The 15,115-nt window shown below is 39.7% G+C and overlaps 1 protein-coding gene across 2 annotated transcripts in view; it reads right to left on the reverse strand.

The window, feature by feature from the left end:
* Positions 1 to 15,115, reverse strand: part of LOC145458631 (uncharacterized) — a 70,264-nt gene that overhangs the window by 44,304 nt on the left and 10,845 nt on the right. For both annotated transcript variants that reach the window (XM_080337058.1, XM_080337059.1), the window contains 2 exons: positions 5,173 to 5,277; positions 4,904 to 5,077 (listed from right to left, as the gene is read on the reverse strand). In XM_080337058.1, the coding sequence (XP_080193184.1) occupies positions 4,904 to 5,077; positions 5,173 to 5,277 (279 nt within the window). The remainder of the gene's footprint in view (positions 1 to 4,903; positions 5,078 to 5,172; positions 5,278 to 15,115) is intronic.

Consider the following 15,115-nt stretch of genomic DNA (forward strand, 5'->3'; position numbering starts at 1 on the left):
AAATTTTGCACTTAAATATCGAAGTCAGGCTAAAACTATAGGTGCACCACATACTCAATGTGCTGTTGCTTTTCCCTATGGTCGGTGAGTGAGCAATCTGAGCATGCAACAATTGGGCGATGGGCATGCGACAGTTGAGCATGAGGGTCAAAGTTAGGGTTAGAGATCAGCTGTGGGTCAGTTAGGGTTGGGGTTGGGGTTAGGGCACGGGTCGGCAACATTTGGTATGCAGCGTGCAAAAGTGTCATAAAATTTCAAGATATTACCAACTGTCGTGCCAAACATTATGTTATATTTAGCGTATCCCACAAACCGCTTATTTGTAGCTGCCAATGGCACAGGTGACACCAGTGATTCGTAAAGTATTTGTCGCGAAGGGTATAAATTCCAGGGTTGTAATGACCCAAGTCATGACTCGACTCGAGTCACGATTTTCCGATGACTCGACTTGACTTGAGTCATTTTCTAACAATAAGGAGATGACCCGACTCGAGTCAATCTGTATATTGACTCGACTTGTTCTCTATGACTCTATGACTCGAAACTCAGACGGTCAAGGCCAAAATTTTATTGTAATTTCGAAGAATAGTAAAAGTAATCACACTATTGGGATCTTGGCTATTGGTGCTGGTACTTAAAAATGCGACCAGAAACTACTAAAAGTGAGGAAAATGAGCATATTATAAATGCGAACCATTCGATATCACCATACACAGTGATAAAAAGTGGGTTTAACAAGACCTTAACTGGAAACTGAGCAGTCAACAGAATGACCTGGACTCGGACTCGAGTCATTCGGACTCGGCCCTCTTCTCACTGACTTGGACTCAGACTTGACTCGAGTCACAATTATAAAAGTGAGATTGACTTGTGACTCAGAGCCTTGTGACTTGTTTACAACCCTGATAAATTATTTAAAAAGAAAAATTTGAATTTCAAAAAGTGCCTTTGATATTTGGTCCCAAATCTCAAATGAATTATTTCTATCATGATTTCAGGTTCTTGCACCCTCTAGTGGCCGTGCAATTTTACCAAACGAGCCGAAAATAGCTAATTTTGCCATATCTAGATAACCGCTTATGCTAGAAAGCTAATATTGGGCTTAAAAGCTGCGGAAGCAACATGTTTCTATCTCCCTTCCATAGAACTTTGTCTTGAAAATGTACAGAAAAAAAGTTACGAGCAAATTATTGATTTTTAGACTGCCATTAAAATGTTGGTTGGTTTTACCTAGTTTGCAATGCCAATTTGCATGTTACAATTTGTTACATTGCTGTTTTAACAACTAAATCTTGTTTGGTGGACTAATGAGTTGATTTTCATACCAACCTAGCATAATTTTGGTCAGTAGAGAGAATGATTGAACTTTCATCATATTTCATGATCACAAGCCTTTATGATATGAAGTTGGTGAAAAGGCTATCTTCCTGTTCAACTCTACAACAAACGTTAGGCTAAGATTGTTCAAAAAGTGAATCAGCTATATAATTTATATATTGATGTATGTTTTGTTGAAAATGATGATATTCATATCACTTGAGACATTTTTAAACTGTTTTATATATTATACATATTGTTCAAGCTGCTGTACTCATCTTTGGAATATTCTGGAACTTTCATAGTCAACCTCAAGTCTCCCAGTAGAAGTGATGATAACTCATTTTGAAAGTGTTCTGGTTTCTGTCTGTTTTGGAGTTTATCATATAATACTCTGGTATACTGGTGTTAAAACTGACTCCTCCATGTGTAGTATCATAGGCTGCTGCCTGTATGAAAAGGTCTCTGTAATATACTTTGCTATGTCTGTGAATTGAACTTACATTGTCTAGTATAAGTACAGATTCAGAGTTTCATAATGTTCTACTTATAGCAGATTGTGGTTTATCATATGTACAAGTACTACAAGTAATTGACATATTGTTATCAGGATAAAGATCCAAGTCTGCTGTTGCTTGCAAGAAGTTGCACTGTGGAGAAACTTTTCCAAGTGCTGATGGTTTTCTTCTGGAATACTTCCAACTAAAGACAGTTGTTTGATCACAACTAAAGTGATCAAAGTTGAGCATACTCTCATTCACGTGTCCTTTAGTTGGGAGTATTCAAGACGGAAAACCATCAACACTTCGAAAAGTTTCTCCACAGTGCCACTTCTTGCAAGCAACAGCAGATTGGATGTTTTTCTTGTTAACATTATGTCAATTACTTGTAGTACTTGTACATATGATAAACCACAATCTGCTATAAGTAGAACAGGATGAAATTCTGAATCTGTACTTATACTAGACAATATCAGTTCAATTCAAACACATAGCAAAGTATATTACAGCAACCTGTTCTGTTCATTCAGCGAGCGGCCTATGACACTACACAGTGCCCAAGGAGGAGTCAGTTATAACGCAGATATACCAGATAATTATATGATCAACTCCACGATACACCAGAACACTTTTAAAATGAGTTATCAACACTCCTACTGTCAGACTTGAGGTTGACTATCAAAGTTCCAGAGTATTCCAAAGACGAGTACAGAAGCTTGCACAATATGTATAATATATAAAACAGTTAACAATGTCTCGAGTGTTACGGAAAATCATCATTTTCCACAAAACATACAGGTATGAGGTATATATAAATTATATAGCTGATTTACTGTAACTGATTCACAGTTTGAACAATGTAAGCCTATCGCTTGTTGTAGAGTTAAACGGAAGATACCTATTCCACCGAGATCATGACATAAAGGCTTGTGATGATGTAATATGATGAAAGTTCAATCATTCTCTCTACTGATCAAAATTATGCTAGGTTGGTATAAAAATCAACTCATTGGTCCACCAAACAAGATTTTGTTGTTAAAACAGCAGATGTTGTTGTTAAAACAGCAATGTAACAAAATGTAACATGCAAATTAGCAATGCAAACTAAGTAAAACCAACCTACATTATAATGGCGGTCTAAAAATCAATAATTTGCTCGTAACTTTTTTTCTGTACATTTTCAAGACAAAGTTCTGTGGAAGTGAGATAGAAACATGTTGCTTCCGCAGCTTTTAAGCCCAATATTAGCTTTCTAGCATAAGCGGTTATCCAGATATGGCCAAATTAGCTATTTTCGGCTCGTTTGGTAAAATTGCACGGCCACTAGAGGGTGCAAGAACCTGAAATCATGATAGAAATAATTCATTTGAGATTTGGGACCAAATATCAAAGGCACTTTTTGAAATTCAAATTTTTCTTTTTTTCACTCCACCCTAGTACGTAACATTTACATCAATACTTTTAGTTGTGCAATGATCGACCTTCTACGATTGTTTTTGTCGTTTTCAAGTCCACTCTGTCCGTTAACATATCGTACAAGTGACATGCCATTATAGCCATTACGATGATATGGCCTGAAGACGAAAACTGTGCCCATTCGTGTAACATACAAGTCGGTTTAATGTCACATTAAGGTTGGTTTGACACTAGACTTGTCTGCCAAGCTCCAAAGATCGCGGTGAAGGTTTTCATTACTCAAGATAGGTTGAAATCACGTACCATAGACAAAACTAAAAGAAAATCTCCTTTCATGAGACGAACATGATTCCAAATCCGCATTTCGACACGGGGGTCATTATGTTCCTCCACTAGGTTATATTTGATACTTGCAGCTCAAGCTGCCGGCTCCAGACTATTCGGCGCCTGGACTGTGGACAATTGACATATCAATCAATGTGGAACGTTTTGGCCAAATGCGGCGCGGTTATTTTGTTTCAAAGTTTTATCACCGCCAATCATTCTGGCATCGCAACTAAATGTCTAGGTCATGCCTCCTAGCGTAATATGCCCAGCGCCGAAATGCCGGTCCATGTAATAGTCGCGATACCACAGCCTGCAACGCACGGAGTGCACAGTGCACACTCAAAGAGTGAAGCATATAAAGTTCTAAACGGTTTCATACGATATTAAGCTGTCTTTCTTTCATAATTTCGAATACGGTTGGACTCATTTCTGTACACTATGCATATTTTTGCAATTGTTTATCTATATATCTTTAGTGGGGCTCCCACATTATAATTAAAAATCTGGTCCCAGTAAATCGCGGGAAGCGGTGAATTTTCTTAGATAAATAAAATCTGCCCCCGAAGACTCTATTTTATGGTAATTTATGAAATAATTTGGGTCCCCTACGAGCTTGTTCCATTTTGAGAACTTCTGTTTCACTTTTTGCAACTAACATGGTTATAGGCCTAATATGTCGTGTGCGTCAAATCATTGCCGGCCCCTGGGTTAGGGCTAGATTTCGGCTTAATTAGTAGGGTTACTGTATTTTGAAAATCAAAGCGAATTTCAACCTATATTTTATTAAATTTATCAAAAAAGAGGACATTTGGGCGTGTCCTCTGATGACACTTTCAAAAAAAAATCAAAAAAGAGGACAAATCCTCTTAAAAGAGGACTATTGTAACCCTATTATATAGTCAAATGCTCATTGCTCAAGTTTCGCATGCTCAACTGCCGTGTTTCATTGTGTCACATGCTCAAATGCCAGGCAACTAGCCACTATAATTGACAGTTGTATTTATATGACCAGTGGAGATAGGAATAGAACATTTGTAATTTTATACTTGATGTTTTTGCGGCATCTACACCGACTCATGTAGCCTAGTAACACCATGAAACAGATACACACAACATGTGCAATGTAAATGCATATGCACACCATGCGTGCATGATGTACAATGTAGGCCTAAATATGCAGCTGCACAAGGAAAGTGTAGAAATAGCCTAGTAATGCTTTCTAAGTCTTGCATCACCCCTCCATGTTATCCTGGAAATGCTGAGCAAAAGCGAGGAAGCTGCTGATAAATTGCTACAAAATGAAACAGGAATATACTCCTAAATAGACTAACGACACTGTTCACCTTCATTGCATTTGTATACTGCCCATGCACCAAATTTGGTGTCCTTTGCTTCAAAATATCCATTTTCAATTGCTTCAGGCTGGCCACAATCCCTTTTCACACAAAAGAACGTCGCAGATGACCAGGTCATGTCAGGCTGACATGTGATATTAGGGTTACCATTCAGGTTGTAACCTTGTGAATAATATATCAATTTGGATTTAGTTATATGTATGTAACCCGTGGTCTCAGAAACACGAGACACCATCCAATGCCAATGTATAACTTACCAAATCTGCACTTATAGGTGACATGATCCTTCACGTTGAAAGTGACTTTGTCAAGATCAAAGCTTGGAAATGCTTCATCTAATCTAGTAGGATGTGGACAGCCATCTGAAATGCAAAATTATGATATATATCAGTGGTCAGGAACCTATGGCTCGCGAGCCATATGTGACTCTTTTGGGTATAATAAATGGCTCTTTGCCAAATATTTATTTTTGGACTGAAATGATCAATATTGCAGAGACTTGTTGGAAATTTTCATCACGGCCAGAAGAATTATTCTCGTTGCAGTATAAACATGTCTTTGAGAGGTAAAGACAATGCCGTCTTCAGGTTTATGAGCTTGGACCCCCTCTATTCAAAATCATCAAATTCAAGTTACTGTCACGCCGGCGGCCAATATCACTCGCGAATTCTATGTACCCGACTCGAAATCCTGAATTGTGCGATACGTTAATTAATCAAAGAGCATAGCAGACATGGCGACGCCCATTTCGAAACGCAGTTTTAAAATACACATTGTTTTCCTGATCTATGTCGCACACGAATAATGACATGTAGCGAGTTCGAATTAGTGCTACCATGACGTCACGAGTTTTCAATTGTGACGTAACAGTTGATTGACATGTATGGCTCTTTGGGGGTTGAGATGGAAAAAATAGGGTCAATATGGCTCTTCGGACAAAAAAGGTTCCCGACCACTGATATATATAAACCATATTATACATCGTTTAGAAGTTTTCCGAAGTGATATACCGTAATTTTTCGAATATAGTGCGCCCCCATGTATAATACGCACCCTTGAAATGACGTGTATATTCTGGGAAAACGCCTGTACTAGGGTTGTTCAGAATTGACCGACTTTCAAAAAGTCCAGGTTTTCAGTCCGATTCCCATGCCTTATACCTTAAAAACATATTCTGGCTACTTTTTTTTGTAACTCGTCCCCTGCATCCGTGTGCACATTGAGCTGGAAAATAGCAGCTGAAAATAGGGGATTCCCCTAAAATCTGAGTGTCACGATTTTACCTAGCCTAGTTAAAGTGACATATAACATGGATTTATGCAGCTGTTGCGGTTTGGAGTGCTACAGAACCCCACTATATAAGGCATTCCTAGTTCAGGATATCATTTCCATGTCCCACACTGCCTTAGAACTGCTCAAAACTACCTAAAACTGATAGTCATTTTGTTAGATCACATATCCTACACCCCTCAAACCTACCCGGCACTGTTCATCAATTTCCTGGATCCCCATGTGCAAGAATACAACTGTAAATGTAACATCCACTCACAGCCACATAATAAACATCACAGGAAACGAAAAAATAAGGCAAAGAAAGAGATCAACTTTTCAAAATATTACATAAGTCAGGTGGATGAAATGGTTGATATCGAGAAATCTGCATATCTGTTCCGATGATCTTCCACAGCTTGTAGGAGGCTCGCTCGCTGTTTTTTGTCACCCGTTATGAACGCAGCATAGTCGGTATTCAATTTTACCATACGCCCTGCTGCATCATTAACTACTTCAACAGTATTCACAAATTCTTGAGCAGTCATGAAATCTGGATCAGTATGCCATTCCGAAACTGGAAGACTCAACCAATCATGTTCCACATGCATAGCATCAAATAGAAACCACGATTCTGGCCCAATCAAATCGACCATACTCATTGACTCAGAGACAGAGTCAGAGATCAGACTGAGAGGCATACCTCTGCGAAATTTTTCAGGGATTGGCATTTTCAGCAATTTAGCAGCCATCGCTTCCTTCAGTTTGTCAGGAATCTTTGGATTAGCCGAGAATATGGTAAATACCACCATTTCCTCCGTTAGATACCAATGATGTTTTCGAAATTTCTTGTATGCCACATCAGCAACAGTGAGATCGCATAATGAAAAGTTTTTCATGTCATGAAGGAATTTGAGATCATTCCAAGGTGCGTCACATGCAATACCAGTTTTCAACCAAGCTGGAACATAAAACAAAGCAATGAATGTATTGATTCGTTCCAACTTTTCAATGAACTCTTCAGAATAGTTCATTTGCTCACTCCACATGAACATTTTTTGACAGTACAGGACCTGACTCATCCATCTAGCGCTATGAGTAGCACCAGGCTTGCGAAAACGATGATCAACATATTTGTCATCCAAAATCGCCAAGGTGCCTGTTGCACATTCTCTGTAGTCATCTCTTATCAAGACTTCTTTCTGCTTTCCATCATTGGGTTTTATCAGTGGAATTATATCTTGCTTTGCTTCATCAGCTTTCATCGCCAACCAGCTTCCTTCAATGAACTTCAGCGTTTTATAGCTTCTTAATTTATCAATATGTTTCCACTTCTTCTTGAAGGTATTAAAATCCGTGTTTTCAGGACCTGTGGTTGTCGATCCAAACAAACACTTCCAAACCTCTCGAATGACCAGTTCATAAATATGATGGCGACAGGCATTGTAGAAAACTTTCCTGTTAATCAATTCTTCAAGTAACGGAACCGCACCATTGTTTTTACCAGTGTTTGAGGATGTTGTGTCAAACACAAGAGCCCTAACAGATTTTGTTAAATTCCCAAGTTCCAGCAGTTCAAATGATGCATTGACTTGTGCTTTTCCTGTAGCACTTTAATGATGCAGCAGAGCGTATGGTAAAATTGAATATCGACTATGCTGCGTTCATAACGGATGACAAAAAACAGCGAGCGAGCCTCCTACAAGCTGTGGAAGATCACCGCAACAGATATGCAGATTTCTCAAAATCAATCATTTCATCCACCTAATTTATGTAATATTTTGCCAAGTTGATCTCTTTCTTTGCCTTATTTTTTCGTTTCCTGTGATGTTTACTATGTGGCTGTGAGTGGATGTTACATTTGCAGTTGTATTCTTGCACATGGGGATCCAGGAAATTGATGAACAGTGCCGGGTAGGTTTGAGCGGTGTAGGATATGTGATCCAACAAAATGACTATCAGTTTTAGGTAGTTTTGAGCAGTTCTAAGGCAGTGTGGGACATGGAAATGATATCCTGAACTAGGAATGCCTTATGTAGTGGGGTTTTGTAGCACTCCAAACCGCATCAGCTGCATAAATCCATGTTATATGTCACTGTAACTAGGCTAGGTAAAATCGCGACACTCAGATTTTAGGGGAATCCCCTATTTTCAGCTGCTATTCTTCAGCTCAATGTGCACACGGATGCAGGGGACGAGTTACAAAAAAAAATAGCCAGAATATGTTTTTAAGGTATAAGGCATGGGAATCGGACTGAAAACCTGGACTTTTTGAAAGTCGGTCAATTCTGAACAACCCTAGCCTGTACCCATGTATAGTACGCATCCTGCATTCGCAGTACATGAGTACATGAATAGTTGCGGTTTAGTATTCGATGTTGTTCTGTTTTGCGATGTCACTGTCGAACAATCATGACATAATGATCGCTAATCACAATACAATTGACGGCATTGTCTCTAAACGAGAGTAGATAGTAGCCAAAGCCTGTGAGGTTGGCGACGCGATAGCTCAGGCTAGCGACACACAACATCTTGCGCACGTGGCCTATTACTATTACAGATGCGATTGCTCAGGCCAACGGTTATGTCGGGCGCACCAGTCCTGTTGGAGATGCGACTGATTACGCAAGCGATTATATGTGGCGCACATGGCCTCTTGTGTATGAGATTGTTGAGGCCTGGCGTTGACGCGATGAATCAACAAGGATTGCCGCGCACGCTGGTAGCAATCAGCGACCTAATTTCGCTCGCTTACAAACGGCAAACCAACTCAGCAAGAGATCGCGTGCTTTGCAGACGACTCGCGTTAATTAGAAACACGCTTCCATTAATTGGCACTCTCTCTATAATACGAATTACGGGGCCCAATGGCTAGAGGTGATGCGCGATTTAAACAAGCACGAAGAAAGGTGTGATTTCAAGTTTTTGATCGAAGGATTTTTTTTCAAGGCTTGCTGTACCTATGTATAATACGCACCCCCCTATTTTAGGGCAAAAAATCGGTAAAATTTTGCGCATTATACATGGAAAATTACGGTACTACATCCATGTAAAATCCCTATGCTTTATGACGGCCATTTCTGACCCTATGAAGTTTGAGTCAAAGAAATTTTGTAATGGTCTTCGGAGTTACTTCTAAATCAGGCCAAACTCTCACAAATGTCAATAAAGAGTGGTAATAAATAAAACAGGATTTGTAAACCGTAAAGAAATAACTATTGGCGATACTGTTATCATCATAAAAAATGGTATATTATTGGCAATTCATAACCTTAACATATACAAGTGCAGAAACACTGTATAGACAATTACAGTATAGACCAGTGGTCCCCAATGTGGGCGACATCGCCCCCCAGGGGGCGTTTTGGCGGTCTATGGGGGCGAAAATGACAAAGGGGGCGATAGTGGGGCGGAAATAGATAAAAGGGGCAACAGGGGGCGAAAATAGCGAAAGGGGCGATGACGAGTCAAAACGGCTGACCTTATTTTTTTCTAGTCAACCCGCCGGTGATTACAGTTTGTATGCCCATTTTTCGGTACACAAAATTTGGGGGGCGATGATTGGTGTTGAGCTTGAAAAGGGGTCAGGGGTCGAAAAAGGTTGGGAACCACTGGTATAGACTGTCAGTGATACCAGTACCTCCAGCATCTGTTTAAAGATCCTGAAGCTGACATAACTTTCAGCAGCTATCAGTTGAGTGCTCGTAATCTTAGTTCAATAATGCTTGTCATTTGTAGTGTAGTGTGCCTCAATGTTGTTGTTAGCCGTATTGCAGACTTATTTTCAAGAACCACATAGCAGTTGCTTCCCCTGTACATTTTACTAGTTATCTGCAGGGTGGGGTATAAATTATGTTTCAATGAATATTGCATATGTATATGTAAGATTTTATTGTCTATGTTTATGGCACACTGCATAGTGAATGTTTTGGAATGCGTCACAATGAAATGACTGTGGCATATGATTTTTGAACTAAATGTGTAAGAATGTCCAAGTGCAGTAAAGAAAGTATTAGCTTTGAGACAGAATTCATTAGAAAAATATTAGGAGTCACAGTCATTGTGTGTTTGAATTTTCCCGGTTCGCAGCTCAAGTTGCCGCTAGACATGACCGTTTTCATAAACATCTGACAATTCTTCAACGATTTAATCAACCTCAACGGAAGAAAATTCATGTGCATCACAGATTCACAGCACAACTGTAGTCACACACCAGGTGATTTGAAAAGAGCATCTGTTGTGTGTACGGTGTCTGAACATTTTTGATGAGCATTCCGACAGAATGTTATATGTTTCATCTAAGACAGTGGTTCTCAACCTTTTTCTAGACACGCCCCCATTTATGATAGTGAAATATTTTGTGCCCCCTCATCGTCAAATCACAAAATCCAACCGATATGCTAGCAACCCCAATAGATTGTTTGATGGCATAGACGGTTATGACTGTTGATGAGAGAATTCGAAAATATGAAAATAAGTCTATATATAGAGAAACACGCGTGAAGTGGAGGTGAATCGCGCAATGCGCAAAATTTTTTTCAATTTACCGCATCTTCGCGCCCTCCAAGGGGGCGACCCCCCAGGTTGAGAACCACTATCTAAGAGATATGTTGTTGAACTGCAATAATGAGGAATATTCTCTATTTATTTACATTAGGATTTGAAAACAAAAACAGTCTCGTAATATATTGGACAGGCATGTTGCTAATTCTCGCATCAAAACTGGACTTGTGCAAACCACCAATCTAGTTAGTGGACAGCCAACTAACTGCAAGTCTTGGGATGTCTAGAGTCATTTTTATAGCATGACTTGACTTGACTCGAGTGACTTCGCAAAAATGACTTGACTTGACTCGACGTCTCAGGCCAAGGTTTTGTAGCCGCTAATATTTTGTCATCGCATTGTATGTATCAGCGGTATGCTGGCCAAAACTTGACGCCTTCATGTGCCCGACGCACAAGAGGTTGGCATAGAAATCAATGAGTTTCTTGGACAATTATATTTTATGCATGTCTCGCTTATTGGCGATATAGTGTTCAACACAGTTACCTTTAATATGTAAAAAATATCGCAGGGTTATTTTGCGATAAATTCAACAAATGTTATATATATACAATACATATTAACAGGTCGCTCTGGCACCGTGTCGACCCAAAATGATACCCTTCGTGACCAATACTTAAAGGGGTGAAAATCTGCATTACAGTAACTTACAAATTTGAGTCCGTAATGATGGCCGGTGATGGGTATTCACTACTATGCTCGTGCCTCGTACTAATCATACTGGTATTACGAAAATACGATGATTGTTAAGCGAAAGAAAGCAGAAAGTCATTGGACGTCATTTTTTCAGCCTGTCACCACTCAGACGGGCTTATACAATGTCTCCTTCTACACCCGCTGTCGAGCCGGGATTCTGACTACACAATAATTATAGTGCGCAAATATTAAATCACTACGGCTTGTGATAGACAAACTTATTGTTAAAGCTACGATTAGTTGTGAGTGGTAAGTCAAACAAGTTTTTACAATTGCGTCACAGCAACAAAATCTAGGGAGCGACTGCACTTGAATTTCCTATTAGGTTTATTTGAATTAGTCCACGTCAAAACAATTAACAATTATTTACAACTTTCATCCGCACTCATCCTGATTTCCATTTGTGCCACCTACGTCATCCGCACTGCAAATTTTCTCATTCGCACGAGACCACAAGTGCATAACATTCCACAGGTTGAAAAGCACTGCACTACTGTTTATTGTACAAGGACCAATATTGTTTAAAAAATTCATCCCCTTGCAAACGTTGATCAAGAAATGCTTCAACTGCGCACTGTAGGGCTTTTAATTACATCAGCTTCCCAGCAGCACAAATTTTGATTTTATTCGATTCGTTTGAACGGGAATCTTCTGTCGATGAGGTCATACGCTAATATTGTTCTTACTTCAGCCAGACTTGAATATTCGTATAATTATATATGACTGTTTGTCTTGACAATAATGAGTGCATTGCCGGTATTAAGACGTCACATCAGTGTTTTAATGCGGTAGGCCTACATCGATCGCATGTATTGATTTGAAGTGCGTTCTCGTTCGTGTAGGCTACGTCTATAACTAGTAATCTATATGTCACCATTTATTGTGACGTCACAGATGGTCGCACAAAATTACGATTCACCGTCTATAGTACTTGCGGTTACAAGCGTCCATTTGTGTCGCTAGTAGCTACTCGCTACAAGTGTTTGGCTAGCTTAGGGTTACCATATTTTAGTGGGACAAATTCCGGACGCCCACTAGCGGGTTTCAAAATGAGCTATGAGCACATTATCGATCAATATGACGTCACCCCAGCAAAGCTTTGTCTATCGACTAAAGGTGGTCACCAGGTCACGATCCGGTTCAGGAGTATGTGGTTGTGTGTTATGAGTTGTAACCAGCCCCGAAGTCACATTTTTTCAGTCCCCTCCCGCCCAACGGCACATTTGCCCAAACTTACTCACGGCCTATTTTTGAAGCTGATTAGTGATTACGTTCAACTTCTTCGCAACTCCAAAATATATAGGCAAACTAACCCCTGGTTTAGAATCACTATCTTTGAATAGCTTCCAAACGGGGTAAACCGACTCTATGAATATACCGCTATCTTGTAATTGCCATTACAATTAGACTTATTTTGGTAAATGAATGTTATTTTTATATATTTTTGATCGCAATTTTTTGCGAGGGTAGTAGTACCCATGTTAAAGCCAATTTATATGATACTATATCGCGCGCAGCGCGATGAAAAATTTGCTCAAAAATCTTCCCAAAATTAATATTGTGTTGATTTACGAAAATAATATGAGCTTTTATTACTTCAAGCCTCAAAAATTCCGGACATTTGGACATATTTTAGAAGTTCCTCCCGGTCGCAGTTTAAACAGTGAAATTCCGGACATGTCCGGGAAATTCCGGACATATGGCAACCCTAGGCTAGCAGCTTGCCTGTGTGGCCAATGTTGAGTGAATACTCGCTGATTCTTCATTTGGCCGTGACGCCATTTCTAATCCTTATTATGTTATAGTGATCGCTTGACCGAATTCTCAGCTATATCATCTATCGAAAGAGTCCTGAGTCACGTCTTTACCTTATGTAGTTCTCTAGTAATGAACTCAAAAGTACATGCGATTTGAGCGTGCGTGTTGCGGTTTGCGTAAGATGACTCACACCGCGTGTCGATTACACAACGCGGCAGCCACTTCACAGTCACTAAGCTATTGTTTTTGTTATCAATGATAACTAATGATAACTAATAAAGTATTGTTATCCACGGCATTAGACACACTGTTCATACTGATCGCTTTTAATGAAGGCAAAACGAATGGGTACTTTCTCATGCTCATCCCCTCACCAAGCCAAATTAACAAAGAAGTGCGGTCCGTTTAACATGGACTGGTTGTCGGAGTATGAACAAACGGAAGACAAAACTAGGTACGCCCGAAGACGTTTAATTATTATTTAGGAGTCCTACCTTTTCCAACACACCTGATTCGATCTGTTCAACCGGTAAATCTGATTACATGAGCAGAGAGAGCATAAAAATTGATAGCAATATACCGACTCAATCATGAATGACGTATACGGATATTTGGGCATATCGCAATCACTTCATGACTTCAGTCTCCATCGTAAAATAAAGGCTAAATATAGCAACGAAATAACTCGTAGATTAACTGAAATGAGTATCACAAATTTTAATCCGAAATTATTACAAGATATAGTATTTGGCTGAACAGTTCAAATGCCAACCGTTGTAACGATTGTAAATTCAGTCACAGATATTGCAGAGATAATAGATGGTTGAGCTCTTGAGCATATCCCATGTTTCGGTAATATACATAGCCTACATTAATGAATGCACTAACAAATGATGTCAAAGCCATAAACACAACACGTCAAGATTCGGCGAGGGGTAACGACACTCTTCCGAGGCTTAGCAATAATATATCAAGAAGACGGTAGTACGCGTTACGTTCAGAGCACTTGACAAGAATCACGTTGTTCACTGCCATCAACCAGACATTTCAGGCCACGGAAAAATCAAAGTCAGCATTTATATCAAGTCCTATTTTACAAGCCTAACGCAAACAAGCAATTAATATGACTGATCTGCTATTCGAAACACCATTTGTCTACCAATACACATCTAAGCAAGCATGTACAAAATTTCATCAATAGCCCGAACTATCTCTTGCTCAACTTATCTCAACGAAGAACTTCATTCATAATTCATATTCCCTTCCATCGCTGTAATAGTCTCGGAAATACAATTCGCCGGTACGGACGATAATTCAAACTTCAAGTGTGCAGCGGTAAACAACGTCCGATGACTTATGACATCACAATCACTCCACGCTCAAGTGCTCACGAACCTGGCAAAGCTGGGCAGAAGAAACGTCACGGTGAAGCCCAGGGATATCTAGATATCCCTGGGTGAAGCCGCGTGATAATCAAGCGCAATTTGATTAGTTAATAACGCTGACACCAATCTCTCTGGCCGACCAATGGTAAAGAGAACAATCGATCCTCTGAATTCGAGAGCGAATAGTTTTTGTACATCAAAGGCGCCGCCTCACTATAGAAATTAAACATGGCACGGCAACGACCGATATTGCAGCTTCGTTCCGCTTCGCCGAGGCTGGAGTGGAGAATTGTTTTGCGTAAACGACTGCAGGATTTCTGGCAATCCAAAAGCTATCTTCCCGAGCGCAGAAATTATTGAATCTGGTCTTGATCGAAAGCTACTGTTGCAGCGATTCCGAAAATATAAATTAAAATAATGATCAGGCACTGATCCTCTTAGAATCCGTCTTCCAAGTCTGAAATATCGGCATTGTTCGAACAATCGGAGAGTCGCAACGGGTAATTGTTATGGCCATTACCCGATTGT

Source organism: Botryllus schlosseri, chromosome 16 (assembly GCF_051294905.1).
Source record: "Botryllus schlosseri isolate E-star chromosome 16, Bs_hap1, whole genome shotgun sequence".
NCBI classification, from domain to species: domain Eukaryota; kingdom Metazoa; phylum Chordata; class Ascidiacea; order Stolidobranchia; family Styelidae; genus Botryllus; species Botryllus schlosseri.